This window comes from Enhydra lutris, unplaced genomic scaffold (genome assembly GCF_002288905.1).
Source record: "Enhydra lutris kenyoni isolate GAN:26980312 unplaced genomic scaffold, ASM228890v2 scaffoldscaffold52, whole genome shotgun sequence".
NCBI classification, from domain to species: domain Eukaryota; kingdom Metazoa; phylum Chordata; class Mammalia; order Carnivora; family Mustelidae; genus Enhydra; species Enhydra lutris.
In genome coordinates this window covers 1,735,647-1,763,316 of record NW_019154136.1, presented here as the reverse complement: position 1 = coordinate 1,763,316, position 27,670 = coordinate 1,735,647, and the positions used below count along the sequence as shown (strand labels likewise).

Sequence of the window (27,670 nt, the reverse complement as noted above, 5' to 3'; positions counted from 1 at the left end):
CCGCCTACAAAACCTCGCGTCTTCTGTCTCTGTTTCTCCCGGGAAGACGCGCGCTCCCCCTCGCCTCAGAGTCCCCGCGGCACCCGCGCCTGCGCGCGGCCGCGCCCTTCCTCTTAAACCCGCCTCTTCCGGCCAACTCTTGGGGGGCGTGGCGGTCCTGGCAAAATGGCGGCGTCCGACAAGATGTTGTTTCCTGAGATTCTAAGGTAAGCTGGGCTGGGGGAGATGAGGCGACGAGAAGAGGGGACGGAGCTGCCCGAGGCTGGACATGGAGGATGTGTAAGCAGGAAGGAAAGGGGAGCTGGGCCAAGCACGCGAGCTACTGCTGCCGCTGGAGTCCTTCCCGGGGTGCGACCCGGACTGTCAGGGGCGTCTGTGGGTTCAGGGAGGTGAGGAGGGGAACAGGCGGTGGGATGGAAAAGACCTGCCATCTGGTCGTGGAATGGCGAGTAAATGTGTGTTCCGTAATGAAAACCCGGGAAGCAAGATTTCACTCCCCGGCACCCGAGCGATTTCCTGTCACTGGGCGCGGCACGGCGTGTGTGTGGGGGGCGTTCAGGCAGCGCCGCAGGTGCGGTCAGTTGACGCCGGTGTGTGCCTGTTTCAATCTTCCAGCCACAAAAAGTACAGGGCCGCCCTGAAGAAGGCGAAACGAAAGAAACGACGGCAAGAACTGGCTCGATTGAGGGACTCAGGTAACCGACTCCTTAGCCTGTTTTCTGTGTATGAAATTGCTCTCTCCGCTCCCGTCTTAACTCGAAGCCCCAGTGCCAGAAGGAAGCCAAGTACTTACCTGCTGAGAGTTACGGCGTCTGCTGCCTCCCGAGTAAAGCTATGTTAGACCTACTTCAGAAACGATATTAACGTACCAAAGAGGGGGAAAAAGGTCATGGTGAATCAAGCACTGATTATGTGTAAGTATTTATGAAGTATCTGATATTACAGGTGCAGGCATCATGAATTACAGCAGCTAGCACAGCCCTTGCACATAGTAAGTATTGAGCGAATGTTTTCCTTTGTAAAAGCAGCAGGACTTGAGGGGTTTAGACATTTTGCAAATTTTTCTCAAACGTGAGTAACAAGAGACCCTTTGTTGACTCGGACTATTATTAATGCCATTGAAGTATATATATAAGCATAAAACCAGATATAAAACTCTTATTTGACTAGAAAACGACATATGTACAAGATTATAAAACCAAGTGAAATTACACACCCAGTAAAATTCAAATCTACATTAATGTGATGTTGCGGATGGTGTGGGACAAGCTTTCAGCGTGCATATCATACTGATTGGAGTTGGGAGTGCCACTACTGTTGCCCTGTGCTTATTTACCAGTTGTTGTTTTTTCCTATTAAAATACTGGCTGTGATGTCATTTTTACTGGCTTTGGTGTCATTTGTCCTTCATATGGCAGAATCTAACAAATATATATTAAACCCGCTTGTTTAATAGAATGAAATTAGTAATAACTTACAAAATTATATATTAGTTATGAATGCAGATGGAAGCACTGAAATCACACAGCAGTACTGCGTTATAATCTTTGCCATCCAGGTTATCCAGGCAGATCTTCACGTACTTTTTTTTTTTTTCCTTTGACATATAATTGACACATTAGTTATAGGTATACATTGTAATGATTTGATACTTGAATACGTTGCAAAAATGTATCTAGACGATTCCTGTAGTCCACAGGCAAGGGCCTCAAGTAACCAATGTTCTCTAGCCTTGTGAAACATAACTGTAGACATTTTATTTGCCCTTGGAATTGCCCAGTACTTATTTTTAGTAGCGGTACTTGGAATATTTAGAATGGGAGAAGCAGGGTGTTTACCTGCAGCCTGTTTTAGCATCTCTCTTTTATTCATAACTAGACCACTAAAGGCAGGACATAGTATTAGGGATAAAAGGGAAAAACAGGGTAGGTTGGAGTTATTGATGCCCTTGGTTTCTGTGTCCACCCCCTCCCACAATGATCTCAGCTACCTTTGTTTACTTAACCAGTATTCTTTAATATAACTTTTTTTTAAACTACTTAATCTTTTTTTCCCTTTCTTAAATCCTAGAGCTGTTTTTATTGCACTGGATTCCCCCTCCCCCCCACCCTTTGACTTCGCAGAGTGCTTTCGGAGTGAGCCTTTGTGAAGACGCAGGCAGATCATGTTCTTTGGCAGTTTAGTCAGTTGAAGGGTGCAGTCCCTGGTTTGGTCAGGATTATATAGCTAATGGCAGATCCAAGCCGAAGCATTTGTGTCTGGACTACTGCTCCTACTTTGGCCCACTCCAACTCCGAATTCTTAGGTGTGCTTCATGAATAGTGTGGCCTACCAAACACTGCTGTTCATTGTAGTACAGATTGAATGGGCAGACAGTACCCCGAAGGCTAGAATAGGGAGATAGTCTATAAGAATTGCTGTTAAGAGTGAATTGGAAAATGGGTGGTAGAAATTTCTGGAATATTGGCCTCTCATTGATAGGTAGCCTCTTCAGCATCCAGCTCTATTCGAAATAGCCTGAAATGAGCTGCCTTGTCAGAAGTTAAGGTGGCATTCAGAATCAAAAGCAAGTTATGTGATTCCAGTTTATACAGTTACATGTATGATACAATTAGGTATAGTATACTTACATGTGTCCTTGCCTATGTTTGACTGTATGTGTATCGAGCAGATGCTACACCTGGTACTGTTAGTGATCACTTCTGAGGAGTGTGCGCTTGTTTTGGGGGAGGATAGAGGCATTGAGTGAGTCAGGCAACAGATATTTTTGAGTATCAGCTATGCCAGACAGTGCCTAGTCTATAGGCACACCTCTCTAAGTCAGTCAGGCATAGCTTCTGGGCCAGGGTGTCTGAAGTCCCTTTAGGAACATTAGGTCATTTAATAATCTGAATAATTAGATTTTATTCTGTGTGAGCTAAAATTTACCCCAATTTTTTTTCTTTCTTTCTTTCTTTCTTTTTTTAACCTATTTTAATTTCAGGTACTAAAATAATAGAATTTACTTAAGAAAACTAAATTGTAATTAACTAGGACTGGGTGTGCCTTTGATTAGACCTATACTCAACATATGTGACAGATAGAAAATCTTTTTCCTTTAAGCCTGGGATCTTCTGTTACATTTCCTTAGGATCACTTCAGTTTTCCTCCTTCCCCCCCCAAATTTAAATTCTGATTAAGAATTTATATATATGTATTATTATATAATAAGTTGTTAACATTAAAAATATTTTCCCATATTCTTTTTTTTAAAGATTTATTTATTTGACAGAGAGAGATCATAAGTAGGCAGAGAGAGAGAGAGAGAGGGAAGCAGGCTCCCAGCTGAGCCAAGAGCCTGATGCAGGACTTAATCCCAGGACCCTGAGATCATGACCTGAGCCGAACGCAGAGGCTTAACCCACTGAGCCCCCCAGGCGCCCCTCCCATATTCTTAGTTTGAAAATGTTCCAGTGTACAGAAGGTTGAAAAAATGGTACAATAAATATCCATGAACACGTCATCTAGATTTGCCAGTGTTAACGTTTTAACATTTTGCCTCACTCCCTATATAGATAGATACATATGTACATATTTTTTCTGAATTTATTGCATGTCAGTTGCAGATATCATGATCTCTCACCACTAAATACTTCAGCCTGCATCTCCTTAGAATGAAGTGCATAATATCAGACTTGCAGCCAAGTAGAGGAATAGTAATTCAATGGTGTGTGATAGATATGCAGGCCATACTTGAACTTTCCCAAACCAAGACTGATGACTGTGAAAAGTTCAAGCCAGTTGTCTGGTGGAATGCCCTGCATTCTGGATTAGCCTGTCTTCTGATTAGCTTCAGGTTACGCCCATTATGGCAAATCCTACAAAGCTGATGCTATATACCTCTCACTGCCCACATCAGGGGGCTGTAATGTCAGGTGGTTCCCCTCTTAGTATTGCTACGAGTGGTCAAAGTGTTGCCAGTCTGATGGCTCCATTGTAAAGGAAGTTTCCCTTTTGTAATTAGTACTCTGTGAGCTGATGTTTTGAGATGGTGTAAGTATCTTCTTCCCAACAAGCTTTCATCCAGTGTTTTTAGCATTTAAAAAAAAAATCCGTTCTTAAAGTGGGGTTGCAAAAATGACTTTTCTACTTAAGTCTTTCTGCATTTTTTAGTTGCCATTCTTCTGTAAAGATGAATGTTCCTTTTCATACCCCACCACTTTTTTGAGTATCACTGTGGAACCATAAATTAATACTTTAAATTGAATGTGTTATCTACCATTATTGTTCATTTTGGGTTTCAAAACTTTTTCAAATTTGGTCAGTTGGATCCCTAATTAGAAGGTTTTAAAAACAGAAGGTTTAAAAATATTGGTACCATATTTGTAAAGGTTAGATTTTATCTTTTTTTCCCCTGAATCATTGACCAAGGTTTTACAATATTTGGATCATTTAATAAAACATTTAAATTTCCTTAGGACTCTCACAGGAGGAGGAGGAGGATGCTTTTATTGAAGAACAACACCTAGAAGAAGAGAAGCTGTTGGAGATAGAAAGGTCAGCAGTGATTGGAGAACTTCCTCATGAATCCATTTGTTTTATTTGAGTATTATAAGTCTTGGGGCACCTGGGTAGCTCAGTTGGTTGGGCTTCTGACTCCTGATCTCAGCTCAGGTCTTGATCTCAGGATCTCCACACCCAGTGTGGCACCTACTTAAGAAAAAAAGGGGGGGGGGCGCCTGGGTGGCTCAGTAGTTAAGCGTCTGCTTTGGGCTCAGGTCATGATCCCACCATCCTGGGATCGAGTCCCAGAAGCAGGGAGCCTGCTTCTTCCTCTCCAGCTCCCCCATGCTTGTGTTCCCTCTCGCCCTATCTCTCCCTGTCATAATTTAAAAAAAAAAATCTTCTGAAGAAAAAAGAAAGAAAGAAATTTTTAAAAATATTATAAGTCTCTACAAACTAGTACAAGTCTTCTTTATAACACCTTGTACAAAACAGGTCTTATAACCCTGGATAAAATATTTAAATCTCCACCTAACAGACTAAATTAGATGTTCTAATTTTTCTTAAATGGGAGTATTTTTCACTATTTGCTAATTTGAAAATGTTTTTGCAAAAAAAATTGAAATAAGTATAAAGAGTGAAAGGGCTTCAGTGAATTCAGCAAACCCAAAGCTAGCCGCTGTTAAAAATGTAAGAGTGTAGATGTACTGTATGTGTTTATGTCTATAATGGGATGTTATTTATGCATTTTTAATGGCTTTTTTTTGCTTAATATATAGGACCTATATTTCAGTGTTGGTTCAGATACCTAATTCAACCATTTCAGTGGCAACACAGTGTCCGTGGTATGGATGTAGCATAATTTATTCTTGATCCATAATCTGTAGTTCTCTACTGATGGACATTTGGGTTATTTACTATTAAATAACATTCACTTACTATTTCCTATGAATTTCTTATTTCCTATTATTTACTACTTATACTCAGATTTTTTTTTTTAAGATTTATTTATTTATTTGACATATAGAGATCACAAGTAGACAGAGAGGCAGGCAGAGGAGTGGGGGGGGGGGAAGCAGGCCCCCTGCTGAGCAGAGAGTCCAATGCGGGGCTCGATCCCAGGACTCCGAGATCATGACCTGAGCTGAAGGCAGAGGCTTTAACCCACTGAGCCACCCAGGCGCCCCTATACTCAGATATTTTTACTGTTCTATAAAAAGTTGCCATGGGTATCCATGCTTATATATCCTTGGTAATTGTCCTATTATTTCCTCAGGAGAATGCCTAGAAATGAAATTGTTGGGAAAAGGATAAGTAATGTAAAATGTTGATGGTTGCGTAGAGAGGGCACCTCCAGTTTGCAGCCCATCTAGCAGTGAATCAAGGTGCCTGTATCCCCATACCTTCTTCACTCACACCAGGCATCAAGTTTTAAAGTTCCTGTAGTGAAAAGTTGCAGTTCATTGTTTCAAATGTATATTTCCTAATTAGTAAGTTTGTATATATATATGTATATATATATATATTTTTTCTTTTTTAAAGATTTTATTTATTTATTTGACAGACAGAGATCACAAGTAGGCAGAGAGGCAGGCAGAGAGAGAGGAGGATGCAGGCTCCCTCCTGAGCAGAGAGCCCAATGCGGGGCTCGATCCCAGGACGCTGGGATCATGACGTGAGCCGAAGGCAGAGGCTTTAACCCACTGAGCCACCCAGGCGCCCCAAGTTTGTATAATTTTTTTAATATATTTTATTACCTATTTTAGATTGCTTAAGTCTTCTACCTTCCTCTTTGGGAAACATTTTTTTAAGTTTGTTGGGTAAGCAAGGTTATTACTGATTGAGGATATTTGTCCTTTATCTGTCATATGTGTGATGTATGTTTTTCTCATTTGTCATCAGTCCTACCTAAGTTGGCTTATGGCATTACTTACCATAATTGGATTTTCACGTCATCGACTTTCATCATGATATCTGACCGTGGTCTCTGGACTATAAAAGGCCTCTTCCATCCCAAGATGATGAAAATCTTCTATTTCTCTCGCTTAGTGTTTTTCAGGTGGTAGTTTCTTTTGCCAAATGGTGCATAGTAATATGAATGTGCTTCATGCTACTCAACCGTACACTTAAAAATGATTAAAATCCGAAATTTTTATGTTATGTATATTTTGCCACAATAAAAAAATATTTTTAAAAGGAGTAAGAAAATTTTATAGGCGATCTCTAGCTATTTAGTGGCATGTTTAGTAGGGAATGTTGCTGCTTTGGATGTAATTCACACTCCTATTCTCCACTTAAGCATGTAAATAGGTGCAATCAGCAAAATGCCAAAAGAAAATGTAGTAGTGATGGAGAACATGGAGTCGATTGAGCCAGAACAACCTTGAGTCCTGGCCCTGCCGCCTTCTAGCTGTGCTCAAGTTGCTTCTCTCTCTAAGCTTCAGTTTCCTTGCCTTAAGTATGGAGATAAAATGGAAATAAAATCAATCCTAGTACCTACCTCATGGAATTGGGGAGATGAAATGAGGTGGCAAATATATGCACTTAACATAGTGTTAGTAGATAGGAGACGCCGAGACGCGGTACTATCTCTCTGGTTGTTAGGGATTTCTGTTATGATGAAGATGCCATACATGGTATGACATAGGGGTCATTTGTTCTCTTTTCCCATTTAATTTGAGGTGCTTCTTTTAAATCAGGTAACCAGATCTTTGTGTTCCTTTGATCTTTGTTCCTGTACCAGTTGCAAGGTAGGGTGTTGCCGCAAAGCAGGAAAATTAATTCTGTGGAAACACTGTACAGCTTGATGTACCGCCTGAAAGCACACGCAGAGTGTCAGAGACTAGCACAGGCGGACGTTGAGGTGGTGAGAACACATTGGAGTGCCGGGCTGTAGGGGAAAGAGCTGAGCTCCGTTCTGATTCATGCTGGGGCGATTGGCACCTTTACAAGGGAGAGGGCGGGAGGAGTGTAGGGGCGCAGAGGAATGAGAGAGGGGAGGATGTGTGAAGGGCTGGTCAGGGTAAATGTGGCCAGCAGGCAGTTAGGCAAGTTAGGATTCCAGCCTTTCGCAGACGCTGGTACACGGGGGCCCTCTCCTTCTTAAAGATGACATTTACAAGAAATGGCTCTCAGGTCCTTGAGAGAGACCGAATCACAGTTATAAGCCATTTTTAGTAAATCCTCTAAGAAAGCAAAGGCAGGGGCCTGCGGTCCTTGTTGGCTAGAGCAGAGTCCATTTTCCCAGCAGCTTTGAGCATTGTCTGGCAGGCATTTTAGTGGGGTGGGAGATGAGGGGCTGGGGTCAGCCGGAGGGCACAGCCTGACACTGCTGGAAGCCGTGCTAGACACTCCTCGGGTCCTCCCAGTGCCCGGGTCTGACCGAGCTGTGTGTGTGGAGGTCTCCAGTTTTGCTTCTCAACAGTATATCAGGTTATCCAAGTTGCAGCTCTGTCAGCATTGACTCTTTCGAGGTCTTAGATTTATATGTGCTTTGGTTTGGTTTATGTATAATTAATGTTCTTCAAAAGACTCCAAAGTCAGAGTTCTACACACTGAAACATCTGTACATAACCCACAACCTGCACAGGACCATTGACCGATGCAATGTGCCCACCTCCACCGTGGTGAAAAGATGGGCTCCTGAAATCCGTAGCTGGAAATGAAATCTCTTTTCCCATAGGGTATTGGAAGTTGTGAATCGGTTCCCCAGACTACAACTAAAACCTTATGTAACGCCTAATGTTGCTGAAGTAATACAGAACCGTTTCTCATATTTCACTTCCCTTTTACAAATTTGGTGGGAAAATGCAATCTGAGTTCTAAACACCCGATTGGCTTTTGAACTTTTGAAATGTAACCCATCATGGGGCGCCGGGGTGGCTCAGTTGGTTAAGCGTCTGCGTTTGGCTCCCAGGGTCCTGGGATCAAGCCCCACGTTGGGCTCTTAAAAAAAAAAGAAAAGAAATGGAACCTATCTTTCAGTTAGAAATTTCAGTATTGGATGTCTGAGACGCTTGCCATTTTAAGGTAGCATCACCCTGTAATTGGTCATTTTAAAAAATAAACTAGACAGCTGCTAATTTATTTGTATAACTCCTTGTCACAAAACCCGTAGCTTCCTTTATTTTAAAAACCTGCTCAGAGTTCTGTTTCCCTTTTTTGAGCAGTTTTTGTGCTTGGGACAAGCCATGGCAGACTCTTTTTTTTTTTTTTTTTTTAAAGATTTTATTTGACAGAGAGAGATCACAAGTAGGCAGAGAGGGAGAGAGAGGGAGGAGGAAGCAGGCTCCCCGCCCAGCAGAGAGCCCAATGCGGGACTCGATCCCAGGACCCTGAGATCATAACCTGAGCTGAAGACAGAGGCTTAACCCACTGAGCCAGCCAGACAGCCCCAAGCCATGGCAGACTCTTAACTGTCTGCAGGAGCAGCGCAAAGACAGAGGGGGGCAGGTGCCAGGTTTTCATAGTGCCGCGGTCTCACAGGTGCCGCTTGTAAAATGCATAGAAGGGGGAAGAGTAGGACCTTCTGAACGTGAAAAGCTAGATGGGGCCTTGAGACTTGTTGGCATCTTTACTGACACCTAAACATCCTGATGGTCAGCCTAAAGGGCAAGTTGTAGTGTCCTTGTTCCTGTGTAAAAGATGTCACGGACAGGAAGTGTAGAAGTAGGGATTTTCAACTGTTACCCTCTAGGAAGAGATCCTCTTACCCTCCACTTAACTGCTTTCTAGAAAATACCTTTCGTGATAGCTTGATCATTCTCAAATATGTCATTTTGCTATCATTATGTGTATGTAATTGTAAATTAGTGTTCGTTTCTCTTATTTGATTACATCATTATATTATAGGCAAAAATTACATGAGGCGTGGTTGCTTCGGGAGCAGAAAGCACAAGAAGAATTCAGAAGAAGGAAGGAAAAGGAAGAGGCAGCTAGAAAACGGCAAGAAGAACAAGAGGTATGATATTAGTCCGATGGCCGGCTAATTAGTTAACCCAAAATAACTCTCAGTAAGAGTTACAGGTCTCGAACTTAAAGTGGGTAGTATGCATTTTACCAGTGGCAAAGTTTTTCATTTATCTGCCCCATATGTTAAATGTTTTCAAGAAGTAAGTGACAAGAATTACCGTTCCTTCTCTTTCTTTTTTTCTGGTAAAGAGAAAGTTAAAGGAAGAATGGGAAGAGCAGCAAAGAAGAGAGAGAGAAGAGGAGGAACAGAAGCTACAGGAGAAGAGAGAAAGAGAGGTGATTCCTGTCACAGGAGGATAAACGCACTGCGTATCCTCTTGGTGCACAGATACGGTGTGGGATGGGGCTGAAGAATGAGCTGGAGGCATATCAGGCTTTGGGCTTCATTTTCCTGTCTAGGAAGAGTCCTGTTTTTAGTACAGATACACGCTCGAGTTCCCTTATCTCTTCTTTGGGTCTGTGCAGTGGCAGATACCTTAAATTAAGTTTTGCCTTTAACTACCCTTCTGCCCCTTTATACCAGGCATTGGCCAACTTGCCCTGTAAAGGCCAGAGAGTAAAAATTCGGGGCTTTATGGCGTGTATGGTCTGTGTCGCAAGCATCCAACTCTGTTGGTGTGGCACAAAGACAGCCTTAGGTAATATGTAAATGAATGGTTGTGGCTGTGTTCCAGTAAAACTTTGTGTTTTATTTTGAAAAACAGGCAGCTGGCCCCTGCTTTCCGCTTTGTCCCACCCTAGGGCAAATGTTGTTTTTGCTCTAGCTCTTTACATTCACACCGAACCATTTTTCTGAGGTTCTTTTGTATATGGGGTGGCCCATTTGGAGAATACTTTGTGCGGTATCTTCACTGAGTTAATGAGACATTTAACTGCTTATAACATGTCAGCAAGAATGACTTGACTGAAAAAAATCAGGAACTCCAATATTGAGGAGTTAGGAAATATTTTTTATTGCTAAATCGTGACTGCCTTTCCTCCTTGGCTATAAAGGCCATCGTAGCTAACACGTAGTTCCTCGTTAAAAAAAGAGTCTATAAGGTATGTGTATGTATCTTTCAGAATCTTTTAAAGATTGCTTTGGTTTATTTTGCTGCTATTCCTTAACACAGTGTATTTATTTCCAAGATCCCACAGCTCATCATTCCTTGACTGAGTCCTCAGGATGTATCTTTTCTATCATATTCCCAAGTTTGAATAGCATAAAAGTGGGTAGTTAAAAATGCATTTGTTTATATCCTAGTCATGATAGGGTAGGAGCAGCCTCCACAAATTTTTGTATTTTGTGTCTCAGGTCATCAGTGAATTCCAGTGCAATTATTTTTTAAAGATTTATTTATTCATTTTGGAGAGAGAGCACGTGTGAGAGAGAGTACGTGGGCAGGGGAAGGGGTAGAGGGAGAGGATCCTCAGGTAGCCTGCCTGCTGAGCACGGAGACTGACACGGGGCTCGATCCCACGACCCGAGATCGTGACGTGAGCCGGAACTGAGAGCCGGGAGCTCACCTGACTGAGCCTCCCAGGCACCTCTCCAGTGCAGATTTTTAACACCCTCATTTGAGTGCTGCCTTGCAGATGAGGCAAGACCACGCTAGCTTTTTAGGGGACAGGGAAGTTGTCGGGAGCTTGTCATTGTTTATAGAGCAGTCGATTCCCATTTTGATAATAGAATGTTCTCAACTGAGGTCTTTCTGGCATTAGGAAAAAGCCAAGGCTGCTTTTAAAAAAGCTAAGGCTTTTGTTTCAAAGGAAGTCAGGTGAGACATTACGGAGAGGCAGGTAAAATGAGGTAGGTTGTAAGCATGTATAAAGGGGTATGCAGTCCGTGTTTCTGCTGTCTCTGGATACTTTTCTAATAGAGGGAGATAGAGCAGTGAAAAACACAGTCCCTGCTCTCCTTGAGTTTTTTAGATGGGGGAGCCAGATGATAAGTAGCCAAAAAAATAATTTTAAGTGCTGTGAGATGATGTTAAGTGCTATAAAGAAATAAACAGCCATGCAGTAGTGATTGGGGTAGGGATGTACTTCTTTAGATTGCCTGGTCAAGGAAGACTTGTCCAAGGAGCCAGTGTTTGAGCTGATACCTGAGTGCAAAGATCTTGGGGAGAAGGAGTCCAGGCAGAGGGAAGAGGCCTGAGCCATGGAGCTGAAAAGATGTCAGGGCGCCTGAATCTTGGAGACCAAAGGAGAGAACAGTGGGTGCAAGGAAGGGGGTCAGGAAGGTAGACAGGGTCAGATCGTGAAAGGCCTCCTGGATTGGAAGGAGGAGTTTGGGTTTTATGTTACGTGCCATGGGAAGCCATTGCAGGGTTTCGAAGCAGGTTGTGACTTCATTTAATTTGTATCTCTACCTTTACCAGATCCTTCTAACTTTTATATAAAGAAGGGGGAGGGTAGAGAACAGGGAGCCCGCACTAAGGATACAGGAGTGAAAATAGAATGACCAGTTAGAAGGCCACTGTCGCAGATAGGACATGACGGTAGTTTGGATGAGGGCGGAGCTTCGTAAGGATAAGTACACAGAGGTGGGGTGTGTGGAGGGAGAGGCAGTGGGGCTCTCTGGCTTGTAGACTGAATGGATGGGGAGGGGAAGGAAAAGGAGAGGAGTTCCAGTTCTACTTTCTAGGTTGTTAGTCCAACAAGTGGGCAAGTGGATGGTAGCATCGGTTACTGAGATGTGGGGCGCTCAGGTGGATGGGGGCGAAGAACCAGAGTTGCACTGCGAGCACGTGGAGTTAGCTTGGTCCCCATGTGACCGGGCAGCATCCTCAAGCAGCTAGACAGACGAGTCTTTTATGTAATGCTTTAAGGGGCGAGGGAGGTCTGTCAAGAATAATTTAGAACTTGTTTAAATGACAGTGAGCTCAGAACGTACTGGTATATTGCAAGACTTCTTTGTCTTACCGAAAAGTTTGAGATTTTCTCATCAACCCGAATTACTATGTTCATGTCATAATTTAAGATCTGTTAAGTGTTGATGATGTTTGATCTGAGCATTGCATTATGTAATAATTCACTGATGCTATATCACTCATCTTGAAAGCTAGAATGTGGTATATATGATCAAATACGCTAAATATTACTGTTACTGAAACTATTATAAGACTGTGTTTTGCAGTGGGAGCTAATAAATGTCCTACTTGAATAAACATTCTCAGCTCTATGTCCTTTGAAAGCTTTTCAGATCTGTGCTGTAGAAAGCAAATTAGAACCTGAAGCCTTTGGCGGGTGTGATTTCTGTTTTCATTTTCTCTTATGAATCGTTACGCATGAGCTTCTTAACCAGAGAAACCAGACGTGACTTTCCTGACTTGCAGGTTTTCATTAGTCCTATGTTTGCACCATTTGTAGGAAGCTGTGCAGAAGATGCTGGAGCAGGCTGAAAATGAGGTATTTTCAAACCTTTCATTCAGAATTTGAGACCAGTGAACATTTCTTTAAAAACTCTTCCTCTGGTAGAATGTTAATTTTGTGGTAAGCTATTTAGGTCACATCTGAATATCAGAATCACTTCGCAGCTCTGTGATTTTTACAGCAGTAAGAGCAGCAGGTGGTTTTTGATGAACAAAAGCAAATGGTATCAAGTCCTTTGCTGCGGACTCTACTTATTTCTAGTCCTTAAAGTGTGTGCGAGCGACACCACGCACTGTTGCCCCGAAATAAATGGTAGAACTTGCTACAGAGCGCCTTGGGTCTCAGGCGTGGTTCCCTGACAAATCCTTTGACCCCATTCAGAATGGATGGGCAGCAGGGAGACCTCGGTGACTGCTCCCGGAAGCCACGGTGATGCCCGGTCCTGGGCAATGACTGGGAGCCAAGAAAGACACTGTGCATGTCTCTGGACGATTGTGAAGTCTCGATTGCCTGTTATGGCCTAAATGTGTATATTCTTAAGTCCCCATACATTTTTTGACCAAAATATTTGAATGCATTTTAAACATCAAGTTTATCATGGATTTTTATACCACCAATAAAAGTCATGGTTATTTTCAACAGTTGGAAAATGGTGCCACATGGCAAAACCCAGAGCCACCCATGGACTTAAGGATAATGGAGAAAGATCGAGCTAATTGTCCATTCTACAGTAAAACAGGAGCGTGCAGATTTGGAGATAGGTAACTCATTTTGTTTTATCATATCAGAATTCAGTGAATCAGAATGTCAAGGTTGTTTAGTTCTCTCTTTGGGAGCACCGTGGGCTTGAGCTTGAAAGGTTCCCAGTCAGGTGTCGCCTGCATCCTTGCTGCTTCTCCAGTTGCATTGCCCTTCTGGTACCTGTTCCCTGGGCCAGCTCAGCCTGGTTCTCTCCTAGAGCTTCCTTTGCATTTCTTCCACAGCTTCATGAAGACCTTGTGCTTTTCGTTTTCTTCCTGTGCTTGCATGAGTCCACGTGGGACAGCTTGGATGGGGAAAGAACGTATTTCAAGAGCCTGGAGCAGCTTGGCTTATTTAATTAATTAATTAATTTATTTATTTATTTATGTACTTACTGACTTATTTTTGAGTGGCCAACACTGTGCGCAAAAGAGGCTTTGAGAAATTGGCACGCCCAATACCCAAGGGGTATCTGTGAAAGCCAGGACCCAAGTGAGTGAGGAAAAGTATTCTCATTCCCCATTCTCAGTCTGCTCTGACTCAGGAACAGAGCCAGGGTGCAGAAGCAGACTTGAGCACCTTTCTCTTTGGGCAAGTTCCTTAAGCTTTCTGAGCCTTAGTTTCCTCATCTGTAAAATGGGGATGACAAGCAGTCTCTCCCTTCGAAGGTGGTGGTGAGGCTGCACGGAGTGGATGTAGGGCAAGCGCAGACACCATGGCAGGCACGTGGCAGACACTGGCCTCAGTGGTCACTGGTATTTTCATTGTGTTAGGGTTTCCCTTATTCTTTGAGACACTTCTGTTGTCTACCTCTTTTGGCTCAGTGGTTTGTTTGTTTGTTTAAGACTTTATTTATTTCTTTACCAGAGAGAGAGAGAGAGAACACAAGCAGGGGGAAAAGCAGGAGAGGGAGAAGCAGACTCCCCGCTGACCGGGGAGCCTGATGTGGGACTCGATCCCAGGACTCTGGGATCATGACATGAGCCGAAGGCAGACGCTTAACCAACTGAGCCACCGAGGCGTCCCAAGCCTCAGCGTTTTTGAAACCAAGACGTTCATGTAGAGAACTAAGTGCCGATGTCTTCATTCATTAAGCAAATATTTAAATACTTGATAATATGCCAAGCATTGATGATGTTTATCATTTGGCTTATTTATGAATGAACAACTCAAAGGAGAAAAATAATTCATAATGGTGAATGACTCTATGTAAGATGAAATATAATGATTAAGCATTCTGAAGAAGAGATCTAATCGTTTCTTAAGGTCCTGTTAATCCCAAAAGGGATACGAATAGGCAAATTCATATGTATTTAATGAGAAAACTATATGTTGTCACTCATGTTATTTTATTCATAAAATTATCCAAGCCATGAGTTTCATGTCCTTCTTTGAAAATACAAACTTTCTCTCTCTTCCTCTTTTCTTGTTTAAGTTAAGCCCTTATGCCTTTTAATTTTTTTTTTTTTTTTTTTTTTAAGAGCAGTGGTTCTCAACCCGGGTACACGTTAGAATCCTCTAGAAAGCTTTTAAAAATTTATGTCCTACCAGAGGTTGAGTAAATCTCTGAGGCTTTGGGCAGCCTTACTTTTGAAATGTCCTCAGGTGTTCGCACACACCCTAGGACCGAGAGCCACTAATGTGGGATGTGCAGCTCCTCTTACGGCTGATAGCTGGTGTTGTATAAAGCCTGTGAGAGGATCTGTAGGATGTGGTCAGTAGTGAAAGCCTCCTGAGGAACTAGGAACTAAGGAAAGGAGAAGAGATTTTATTCCCTTTTGCCTTTAGAAATATCTTCTAAACATATGCTTAGTTTCATCAAGAAATAGTAATAATGGATGTTAAACACCCCCCACCAAAGAAAACATGGGAGGTACCTGTGAAAGACAGTTGAGACTCGATATAAATTCACATTTTTGTGAGTAGCTGAACCAGATGGCCTTTAAGGTTTTCTGGCTACAGGATTCCTCGTTTATGCTGTATCTCTAACGTTTCCTTGTATTTTAAGACTGTGGTCATCTGATTCTAAGTTCTCCTTAGATGGCCACAGGTGAGAGAAGGAGAGAAGTCCTGAATGGGCAGTGCTAGTGTGCAGAAAGGAGCATGGGCTTCCATGCTCTCCCACCCATCCCTGAGAGTCATCCCAAGGAAATAGTGACAGTGAGCAGATTGGTTTGTGAACATTTTTTCGTATTTTCATAGGCATATGAAATTTCACGATCACAGCTATCAAAGTATGAGAGCAATTTGGGTATTTTCATCATTCAAGTGATGAATTATGAAATAAAATGCTATGAAATGAGCAGTTACAAAATCCAGCACCATCGATGGAGACAATGAAGCCGTTCCCCTTTTCCAGAGCCACAGTGACTTGCTTCAGAATCACACAGCTGTTCTTGCCTGTTAAGGCTTGTCACTTCAGACAGACACTTCCATCCCCCCAGCATTACTTTGGTGGTTCTGGTTTTGTAATTAGTCCCACGTTCAATTCTAGAACCTTTCTGGAGTTGATACTGCTTGGAGTCACAGCTTTGAAGGGAGTTCCGTGGTGGTGGTGTTTTTTCCCCTCCTGAAAACATAACCACTGATGAAAGGTAAAACTTACTTCTCAGAGTAGTTATTCATAACTCCCTGGTTTTCAGAAGTGATTAAAAGAGGGCTTATAATGTACTGCCCCAAGTGTAATGAAAGAAATGGAAAGCAAGGAAAGGAAGAGAGAGGGCGTTACTGTGAGTGTGCAGTGCACTTGGCTCTGGATTTTAACACAGCCCAGGTGGAGATTTAGTTCTTGCCAAAAAGAATGCATGGTATCTCTGGAAAGACAGATTCTAAATGTTTGTCCCGTGGAATACTGCGTAAAGACACTGAGGCAGGAGGTGGACGATAACTTTGATAGATGGTTTATGAACAGCTGCTTACATAATTTTCCTGAAAATGTTTCTTACAGAGACCTTCAGTAAACGATAGCAGCCCAATTTCAGCATGTACCTTGAAATCTGTGAAGGACAAAGGTAGTGAGTGCTCCCTCCAGAAGAGAAAAAGAGGTGTAGTCAGTTAGCTCCACCGGAGGGGCCATCTGGAGACCACATGGTTCGTTGGCTGACCTTGGGCTAGGGTAACTTCTTACTGTGTGGTTTCATGGCCGTCTTACTTGATTCTAGGATCTGCATCGTAAGTAAATAGCATAGTCTAAACCAGGGGTTCCCAAATATGGCTGACCTTCAGGATCAAGTGGGGAGTTTCTCTGAAAATAGGGTTTCCCCACCCTGAGGTCTTAACAGATGGTCTGGAACAGAACCTGAGAAATCTCAGTTCTTTCCAGGTGATTCTGGGAATCACACAGTTTTGGCATCACACCTTTCGATTGCCTCCCCAAATGTGTCTTGTCTTAGGTGACTTCTCAGTAGGAGCTGTAGGGCTAGCCCTGATGAGACGCAGATTGTATGCACTGTCTCCAGGCCAAGTGGGGCTTTTCCCTAAACAGGGATTCGGGCTCAGTTCCAAAACTCAGAGGCTCGCTTGACACCCTAGGAAGTAGAGCCAGGTTCATTCAGATGTAATAATCCCATGAGCAGAATTTTAACCCCCATAAAGTGGTTCCTTGTTTAAAATCTGTGTGTGTTTCCTCCGTGTAAAATTCCGACTCACTGCTGACGCAGTCAGCTTGAACTTTAGCTCTTTGTGCTGTGGGCAGCTATGCTTGGGAAGGTGGAGCTCATCACGAGGTCTCTGCTGAATCATCTAGGAGGGTCCTTTGGAGAACAGAACATTTCCCATGACTGGACACTCTGCATCTCTGAGCTGGGCATGGTGTGTGTGTGTGTGGGGGGGGGCCCTCCCTGTTGTCTCACATGGTGCACAGATGTGTATCCTAGACATGGAATGTGAGGAGGAGGGAAACATTTAGGCATTTTGAGGCGATTGATTTTTCTAACACTTGTCTTGTTCTTTAACTTTTTTTCTTCCTCCGTTCTGGGGATTGTTTTTTTCCTAAAAATTTTGTCTTAACCAGTTTTGTTTTGTTTTTTTAACTGGAAACCTAATCAGGAAAATCTGATGATTTGGAACCTTGAAGTATGTTTTTTCCCCCTCCTTTTTGGAGAGGGAACTAAATAAAGTAGACTCATGTAAGACTTGAATGACTCGGGTACAACCTGGCTCAGTTCAAACTATGAAAAGAAAATCGTTCATAATGGTTAGCCACCTGATGACACGAGAATTCTCTACATCCTGTCGCAGATGGCGAACGGGCACTAGACTGGAGGTTAACCCCCATCTCTGGGCCCTCTCTTACCAGCTGTGTGCCTTGGGTAAGAGTGCTTCTCTAGGCCTCAGCTTCCCTTTGCAAAGTGGAGAAAATACTAGCCCCGACTGTCCTAACGGGTTGCTAGGATCAGAGGAAGAAATAGAAAAATGTCACGAACACCGTGAAATGCTACGTATACATATGTGCAGTTGAACTAGTCCGTTAGCTCAAAACTCTTACATTACCCTCGTCTCTAAGCACTGAGTTAGAAGAAGATGGTATAGAGCCAGATTGTATTGTTCTCACCTTCCTCCTGAGTCCCACATACAGTGTCGGCCTGTCACCACAGTCTGCCTTGTCAGCTTTTTCCTGTGCTTTTACATGTATAAGGCTTTGTGAACTTCATCAAAAGGCAGCTGAATGGCATATGGATGTGGAAATAATTCCCAACTTCACATCTTAAGGAGAGCAAATATATATATATTGGTCAGTCTTAGAGCAGTTCAAGTGTTGCGGTTTGACACCTGGATGGCGTTTATTATCTTGCAGTTAAGCAAGTTCTTTGAGTCTCTATCTCCAATTTAAAGGAAGCTTTTGATGTGTAATTTCTAACTCTTGGAGTGCTGCATTTAAGTTCTCCTTTCATGTGCAGGTGTTCACGTAAACACAATTTCCCATCCTCGAGCCCCACACTCCTTATTAAAAGCATGTTCACAACATTTGGAATGGAGCAGTGCAGAAGGGATGACTATGACCCAGATGCCAGCCTAGAGTACAGTGAAGAGGAAACCTACCAGCAGTTCCTGGACTTCTATGATGACGTGCTTCCCGAGTTCAAGAACGTGGGGAAGGTGATCCAGTTCAAGGTGGGTGTGCACGATGCACATGAAGAAGGGGACTGCTTCGCTTCCCACCAAAGTGCCCTAGAGAATGGGAGCGCTGGGGCGCAGGCTGTCTGCCTGGGCGGGGCGTGTGCGATGGTGCGGGGCCTGGTCCAAAGTTGGGCACCCAGGTGCTCGGTAAATGTGACTCCCTTCCCACCGGCCCTCACTGCCGGTATGGCAGCAGGACTGCATGAGATCCGAGCTGCATAAGGTCCTGCAGATAGCCATGCCAGCGTTCAGTTAGAGGCTGCACGTGACGCCGAACGCAGCCCCTCCCTTCCTTTGTAGTGGGTCTCACCTAGAGCCACGGTGTGCTGCCCTGCCCAGCTCTCTACTCACTGAGTTTGCTGCATGATGTGGATGGCGTCTGCTTGCACCTTCCATTGAGGCACTTACTCTTCTGGAGCTGCCGGAGAACAGAAACCTTGATTCCTTTTTCTGACAGTGTCTTTACGCCTTCAGTACTCTCAGTACTGAACATAGTGTTCCCCAAATCGTGGCTTCTGATGCAGCATACCCGGTGAAAAAGAGCCACCGAGAGTACCCAGTTACTGGAAAAGGTTCCTCAAGGCAAGAATAAAGGCAGATGTACTTACCAGTGGCTGCTCATGGGACCCCAGGGCTTGAATCCTAGCATACTGAGGCCTCCCACTTATTGACTTGATAAGATCCAGACAGCAGTGATTTTGGTTTGTTAGAGTAGGGGAAATGTCCCATAATTTGAAAGCGAAAAAAGAATAAAATCACAAGGTTTTTTCCTCTGCAAGTTGGCAATGACAGGGCAAAGCTGGAACAGTCAGGAACAGTGGCTGCTAAGCACCCAGCAGCAGTCATGAAACGCAAAACTATACTTCTGTCCACTAAGCTCACAATTTTTATTTTATTATTTTAAATATTTTATTTACTTATTTGAAAGAGAGAGAGAGAGAGAGAACAGGAGCAGGAGGAGTTGGGGTAGGGCCATAGGGAGATGGATAAGCAGACTCCCCGCCGAGCAGGGAGCGAGACACGGGGCTCGATCCCAGGACTCCAGGATCAGGACCTGAGCTCAAGGCTGATGCTTAACCAGCTGAGCCACGCAGGAGCCCCTGAGTTCAAAATCTAAAAAAAGAAAAAATCTTTTAAAATTTCTCTTTCCCTTTTACCTCTTGCTTCTGTTGCACGCACCTTCCAGTCTTCATGCCGCTTCTCAGCGTAAGCAGCAAATACTAGTATGGCGGGGCCAGCCGGGCGGTCCTCATGGTTTGACTAGCTCTGTGCTCCTGAGTGGGTCACTTTACCTCTTCTTGCCTTTGCCTCTTCCTGAAAGGGACGGAATTGGACCCCATCAGCGGTTTCCCTTGTGGGGTCCCTACGTTGTACTGCTTCTGTGAAGTCAGCAATGGAGCTGCTTTAGAACTTCCACCTGGTTAGTGGAAATCATCGCTTAGAACAGGCTGCACCTGCTAGCCACGGTGTGGTTTGGTCCCCCATCCCCACTTCCGTTTAGAATTTTATCAGCAAAGGTCATGCTAATCACATTAGCATTTATAAATGGAAAGCTGTTCGGTAGATTTTTAGTAGGGAAATTCCAAAACATTGAATTCATCATGGAAAATTAATAGGTCCTTGGGAACCACTGGATTGAATGATCTCTAAGGTCACTGGTGTAACTGACATGGCCTCCCAAGGCCTTTTAGACCTCAAGGGTGGTGTTATAAACTATCATTAGTCTTCCTTCTAAGGATGGTGTTATAAACGATCATTACAGATTGTGCCTCTTTTTGGGTACTCTAACAAAAATACTATAGAACAAATTTGTAACATTGTAGATTCATTTTGAAAATAAAAGCTAAGCATTTCTATCAATATTTGAGGACCTTCTTATACCATTGAATAAAAACAAATCGGATTTGTCCATTTTTAAAAAAATTCCAGTATGGTTAACATCCAGTGTTAGTTTCAGGTGTACAACATAGTGATTCCCGAATTCTTTATATAACTCAGTGCTCATCAAGGTAAGTGTACTCTTAATCCCCTTCATCTGTTTCACCTGTTCCGTCCGCCTTCCCATTTGTTCTCTAGTTAAGAGTCTATTTTCAGTTTCTCTTTTTTTCCCCTTGTTTTCTCAAATTCCACAGATGAGTGAAATCACTGTACTTGTCTTTCTCTGACTTATTTCGCTTAGCATTATACAGTCTAGTTCCATCCAGGTTGCAAATGACAGGATTTCATTCTTTTTCATGGCTGAGTAATAGTCCATTGGAGATATATGCCACACCTTTTTTACCTATTCATCTATTGATGGGCACGGGGGCTATTTCCGTAATTTGGCTATTGTTAATGATGCTGCTATACACATAGGGTGCATGTATCTTTTTGAATTAGTTATCATATTCATTGAGTAAATACCCAGTAGTGCGATTACTGGGTCATATGGGAATTCTATTTTTTTAACTTTTTGCGGAAACTCCCTAGTGTTTTCCACAGTGGCTGCATCAGTTTGCATTCCCACTAACAGTGCATGAGGGTTCCTTTTTCTCCACATCCTCACCAACACTGCTGGTTTCTTATCTTCTCGATTTTAGCCTTCCTGATGGGTGTGAGGTGGTATCTCATTGTCGCTTTGATTTGCATTTCCCTGATGATAAGGGATGTTGAGCTTCTTTTCATGTGTTGGGCATCTTGATATCTTCTTTGGAAAAATGTTCATGTCTTCTGCCCATTTTTAATGGGATTATTTGTTTTTTGGGTGTTGAGTTGTAGAAGTTCTTTCTATGTTTTGGATATTAACCCTTTATCAAATATGTCATTTGCAAATATCTTCTCCCCTGCCGTAGGTTGCCTTTATTAGTTTGGTTGATTGTCACCTTTGCTGTGCAGAAGCTTTTTAGTTTGATGTAGTCCCAATAGTTTAGTTGTGCTTTTGTTTCCCTTACTTCAGGAGGCCTATCTAGAAAAAATGTTGCTAGGGCCTGCTCTCTTCTAGGATTTTTATGGTTTCAGGTCTCACATGTAGGTCCTTAATCTGCTTCGAGTTTATTTTTGTGTATGGTGTAGCGAAGTGGTCCAGTTTCATTCTTCTGCATGTAGCTGACCATTTTTCCCAGCACCATTTATAAAAGCCAAAATACCGAGACTTTTACCCATTGCATATTCTTGTCTCCTTTGTCATAGATTAATTGACCATATAATGATGGGTTTCCTTCTCAGCTTTCTGTTGTTCCATTGATCTGTTTGTCCAGATTTGTCACTTTTGAAGGCAGATGTTCAATCTAACTAGTAGTAAGAACAGTGCATATGAAATGAGATTATTCACACCTACCAGGTAAAAAAAATTATAAATTCTGTTAATACCAGGAGTGGACGAGGAAATACCAATTAGTAAAACCACTTCAGAGAGCAGTTTGTGAATACCTAGTGAAGTTGAAAGCACGTATAACCTATAAATCGCCCTGGTACTCGTGGTTATGCATACTAGAGAAATCCTTCTCCCCACAGAGACATGTCCAGGAATGCAGCCTGCAGTGCTGTTTGTTGGTGAAAAATTGGAAGCATCCTGGATAGTCATCATTAGAGGAGCAGATAAATAAATTTGATAATTTGATATATCCAATGTACAGTTAAAATGAGTCCTTATGTTTCTGTGATGATACTGAGCAAAAAGAATGTAAAATATACATTATTTGTGTAAAAATTTAAAATGTATGAAGCAGTACTGTACATTGTTTATCAGTACATATATACAAGTTGCTTTGCATATGTATACATAAATACACCCGTGTATTCATAAGAGACACGTCTATGCATAGTATGTATAGGATTTGATGGTGTGCGTGTGACGTGTGTGTCTGCCTGTGTACATACGGATACGAGTGTTGGTGTCTGTGCACACAGGTGCATGTGTATCTGTCTGTGTGTTTGCATTTGGAACGTGAAGGATACGCCAGCCTCAGGATGGTTTGTGCTCATCCCTGTGATGGGGAAGGGAGCATAGGCGGAAGGCCTTCAACGGGGTCTTGAATGTTTTGCGTACTTAACCGTTCTTCGTCAAAAATGGAAAGCGTTGGTCTTGAACCTGGGGGCTAGACCTGTGTGTTGATTTTTGCTCTCTGTATTTTTACGTATGTGTGAAGCATTTCATGTCTGTGAAAAATGAATCTGGATCAGCAGGGATCAGATAGTTGGGGCCTCTATTGCTGCTACATGCGGAGGCCCCCCATAGACCGGGGAGGGCTATTTGGAATCTTCAAATGAGAACTGCTTTTGGTAGTGCCACCCTGGACAAAGTGCATTATGATGACTGGAGGGTTGCTTTTCCTTTTTTTTTTCTTTTTTCTTTTTTTTTTTTTCATGATTAAATTCTTCATTGCTCTTTAGGTCAGCTGCAACTTGGAACCTCATCTGAGGGGCAATGTGTATGTTCAGTATCAATCGTAAGTATCCTGAAGATAAACATCTTCCCATTTTGTCTCGGGTAGTGTTGGAATTATGTTGCTGTCCAGGTTTCCCCCACTAAATAGATCGCTTTCATGTGCGTGGTATTTTTAAAAATGTAAATATTAAGGGCTAATATAGACATACATAGAGAAGGGACTTGAAAATGCATTTGTATTTCATTTGTTGTATACTTACATAGTTTTGAATCTTTTACGATGGTTATTTTTTTACTTATATAGTTTTAATAATTAAAATACACACTGAAAAGGCGTAACAGAACAGGATACATTGAACAAGCCAGAAATGGAAGCCCTGTGCCACCTCGGCGTGCGTTCGGCCCTCTAAGACAGCAGTTGGTGTATCATTTCTGCTTGTCCTGCTGTTTGTCTGGGCCATGCTGTGGCTAATGGGTTAAATTAACCATTGTAATAAGGAAAAACAGCAGTCCTAGCTAAGAAAGGAGCGGCTCTGACAGTGGAAGACACTTGTGCATTTTTAATGGTCCAGTCTTTTGATTTAAGCAGCTTTGACTCAAGCTGATTTCTATGGATCAGGACCTCAGGGAGGGTTAGTAAAAAGCGTTTCTGAATAAATTGTGAGCTTTCAGGAGCTTGAATGCTCTCATGAGGACTCCCTAGTACTAAAGCAGTGAACTTGGTGGTCCTACGGTAAACTAATAAAAAGGTTAGTTAACAATAGGGGTCATCTCCATAATAGACAGTTACTGTAAAAGGCATCCTTTAATTTGTGGGTTTGTTTGTTTTTTTAAAGGGAAGAAGAATGCCAAGCAGCCCTTTCCCTGTTTAATGGACGATGGTATGCAGGACGGCAGCTTCAGTGCGAATTCTGCCCAGTGACCCGATGGAAAATGGCAATTTGTGGTAAAATACAACATGATGATTTTACCCCAGTGCTTCCACTGTTGTGTAAAGGGACATGTGTGTAAAGAGAAAAAACTTTTTTTTTTTTTTTTAAGTTCAGTGAGGGGCTTGAACTCACGACCCTGAGATCAAGACCTGAGCTGAGCTTAAGAGTCAGATGCTCAACCTACTGAGCCACCCAGGCACCCCAAAAAACAATCTTTTAAAGGGGTGAAACATGGCTTTTGTCTCAGGAACTAGACGAGCAGAGATCGTTCTATAAAGTAGCTCACATTCCTGTGGACCTTGTGGGTCACTTTCTGGATGAGGTGACAGAAGTTACAGTGTATCAGTGACAGAGTTGGGGCTGGAATTCCCATCTCCTCATCCTCAGTCCTGGGCTTCAAAACTTCGGGAAGCCCGAGGACCTGTGTCTTTGGGGAGCCTTTTTCCTTGTTGCAACGTCGGAAGTGATCTCTCCTCATTGGACCCCCTCACTCAAGCTGAGTTTTTTCCCCCATCTTTATCCCTAATGAATTTTCTGTCATCCTTGCCGCCTAAAGCACTTTAACAGTTCCTGCCTTGCTTGAAAGACATGCTTGTGTGCAGTGGAGATTATAGCTGGAGGATCCGGTCAGGGCGCATTCAGTCAGACTGACTCATCGGACTGCGGCCGGCAAGTCAAGAAATGAGTCAGTCCTTTGCGTAGCCAGCCCTCTGGAAGGCCTCATTACTTTTGTATTTCTGTCTCATGGGCTTAGTCAAACTATTTATTGTCGATCGACTCTGGAAGCAAAGAGGTGGAACTGTACGTGCCTTCGGGGGTGCGCTTTGCTTCCCCTTTGCTTGTTTTGGCTTCACACTTGCTGGCTTAAAGCCTCTAATTAAAAAGAATCTCTAATTTACCAAGTGTTTATCTGTGGCAGCCTGGTCTTAATGGACGCTGTCACTCAACAACTATTTATTGAAGGGGGAACAAAGAATTTAGAATTCCTTGCTTTGGAAAGCAGAAGAACCATTATGCCTGAAACGTGTAAGTTTGCGGGCTGGAAGAGATGGAACTGGTTTTTTTTCCCTGAAGGCAATTATTTTTGTCAGTTCCTGGGAATCCAAAGTGTTTTCAGTGAGATACTTCTGAGTGTGACATTGGCTCCCCCAAAGCAGGAGACTAGTTTCCTTTTTTTTTAAATAACAGCTTTGTTATTTTCCCTAGTAACTAATGACCTTGAACATTTTTCATGTGTCCTCATTACTGGCTATTTGTGTATCTTCTTTGGAGAGAGGTCTGTTTAGATACTTTGCCCATTGTTAATTAGGTTGTCTTTTTATTATTGGGTTGTAAGAGTGCTTGACCTGTTCTACGGACAGGCCTCTTGCAAATATGACTGGCAAATATTTTCTCCCATTCTGTGGGTTTTCTGTTCACTTTGATGATGTCCTGTGAAGTACAGAAGTTTATAATTTCGATGAAATCCATTTTATCTATTTATATCCCTATGTTTTTTTGTTCGTACTTTTGGCGTCATGCAGATTTTACTTGTATATCTTCCTCAAACAGTTGTATGGTTTCATGTCTTACATTTAAGACTCTGATCGATTTTGACCTTTCGTATAATGTGTGGTATGGAGATATTTCACTTTTAACTGTTTTACATATTTGGGGAATTTACGGACTTTCAAAAAGTTAGAGAGCATCAAGAGGATCTTGAAGTGGTTCAAATAGATTTCACCATGGCAAGGATCTTCCATATTAAAAGCACTTGGTAAAGTTAAAAGCGTTAGGCCAATGTTTACCATCTTCTTAAAGTCTCAAGAAAATACCAAGCCCTGCACTTCTCACAGGCCCCCTGTTGGCCAGCAGTCCGGTCCTGCCACCACCGTGCTCTCAGAGCACCGTGTCCTGGGGCTCCCAAGGGCCGGTTCTTCGGGATTAATTAGGGCTCGACACTGTCCATCAGTGGGATGGGGAAACGCTAACCCCCCCCTGATGTGGTCACCGTGTGTTCTTTCGCCCTCCACCCCCTCATCTGGTCGGGGAACAGGATACCCGGCTTACTGAAAACCTCCGGTTTGTTACCGTTCACAGTGCCGTTTGGTAGAGCTTTTATTTTTGAAATTCTGGGAGCCAGAGCTGTGACGTCCATCTGTATAGGCCGCAGGAGGAGATAGGTCAGTCGCGTCTGCCCATCGGCAGCGTACCCTCTGGAAAGGATGGAGTCCCAGCGGTAAATGCTGTTTCCTCACTGTGCCGTTGCAGGTTTGTTTGAGATACAACAGTGCCCTCGAGGAAAACACTGCAACTTCCTGCACGTGTTCAGAAATCCCAACAATGAGTTTTGGGAAGCTAACCGAGACATCTACCTGTCTCCCGATCGGACGGGCTCCTCCTTTGGTAAGGGCTCGGAGAGGAGAGAGAGGACGGGCCACCACGATGAGTACTATGGGAGGCCCAGGAGGAGACGAAGCCCTAGTCCATCCCACTCCTACAAGAGAAATGGGGAAGCTGAGAGGAAAAGGAGAAGCAGTCACCGGGGGAAGAAGTCTCACAAACACATGTCCAGGAGCCGCGAGAGGCACAGTTCCCGAAGTAGAGGAAGAAAAAGGGACCGCAGCCGGGGCCGGGGCAGCCGGAGCCAGAGCTCCTCTAGGTCCAGGAGTCGCGGCAGGAGGAAGTCAGGCAGCAGAGACCGAACTCTCCAGAGCCCCAAATGCAAATAAACGTACTTTGTTCTTCATGGACTGCAGATCTTATTTATGATGATGGCTGCTTCCTGCCTGCGTAGTCGTAGAGGGCTCTGAGCTCCATGGGTTAGCAAGCCGGCCAGAAGCCTATTTAAAAATGCTTTTTATTCTCTAATAATCAGTGTGTTTAGTGTAGAAACCTAGAAAACCTAAAATGTACAGATAACATGGAAATCACCTGTAATCCTAGCCCCTAGTGAGAATGTTAACACGGGAGCAGTGCTTATTATGTCTTTTTTTCCTCCTCTTCTGCGTCTGTACACGTGTTTTTCTTTTTAACACGGAGATCATATATGGCTGCAGTTGAAAATGCTTTTTTTCCCTCCGCCAAACCTATTTCATCGAGCTGCTGCTTTTTCTAACTACGCAGCGTGGACCTGTCCATTAATTCAACCATGTCCCTATTGTTGGATTTTAAATTATCTTTAATTTCACACTATTAAAGAATCCAGTGCTACAAACAGTCCTGTTGTGGATTTCCTTAAATACTTTCACACATTTCTGACCGTTTCCTTAGGATAAATTGTTACATCCAGAGATAGGACTCCTGAAGTGTTTCTAAATTGCCCCTCTGGAAAGGCTACAAAAAATTTACTCTCTCGACAATAAGTTTTGCTGTTCGCACACCGCCAAGTGCATCTTTGCCGGTTTGGTAGATTTTATGTTGAACTGTTTGTTTCTGTATGTATTGGCTGAGCCCGCCACTTTTCCTGTATAATAATGCCTGTGAAATTTGGTTGTTTGCTCTTTATTAATAATCTCTTGGGGTTTCCTACATACAATAGGTGAGCAGCTTTTTGACTTTAAAATTCCTTTTGTTTTAAAGTACTTAGAGGGTCAAGTCGGTTTCTTTCCTCTCCATCCTTTCCCATATTCACAGCCCCTCCTCAGCTGGAGGTTTTCCATTAGGGGCTTCATCTTTTTTATAGTGTGTTGGGGAGCTGTTCATACAGAGGTAGGTCTTATTTTTG

The 27,670-nt window shown here is 43.0% G+C and overlaps 1 protein-coding gene across 1 annotated transcript; it reads left to right on the top strand.

Annotated features, from left to right (window-relative positions):
• The first annotated feature begins 159 nt into the window (after positions 1 to 159).
• Positions 160 to 27,379, top strand: LOC111157176 (zinc finger CCCH-type, RNA binding motif and serine/arginine rich 2). Its single transcript, XM_022518454.1, has 11 exons — positions 160 to 206; positions 616 to 695; positions 4,458 to 4,536; positions 9,334 to 9,442; positions 9,643 to 9,729; positions 12,805 to 12,843; positions 13,450 to 13,568; positions 18,447 to 18,660; positions 23,038 to 23,093; positions 23,869 to 23,978; positions 26,215 to 27,379. Exons 1-11 carry the CDS (start codon positions 166 to 168, stop codon positions 26,673 to 26,675), a joined length of 1,395 nt encoding a protein of 464 aa, XP_022374162.1. The 5' UTR covers positions 160 to 165; the 3' UTR covers positions 26,676 to 27,379.
• The last annotated feature ends 291 nt before the right edge of the window (positions 27,380 to 27,670 follow it).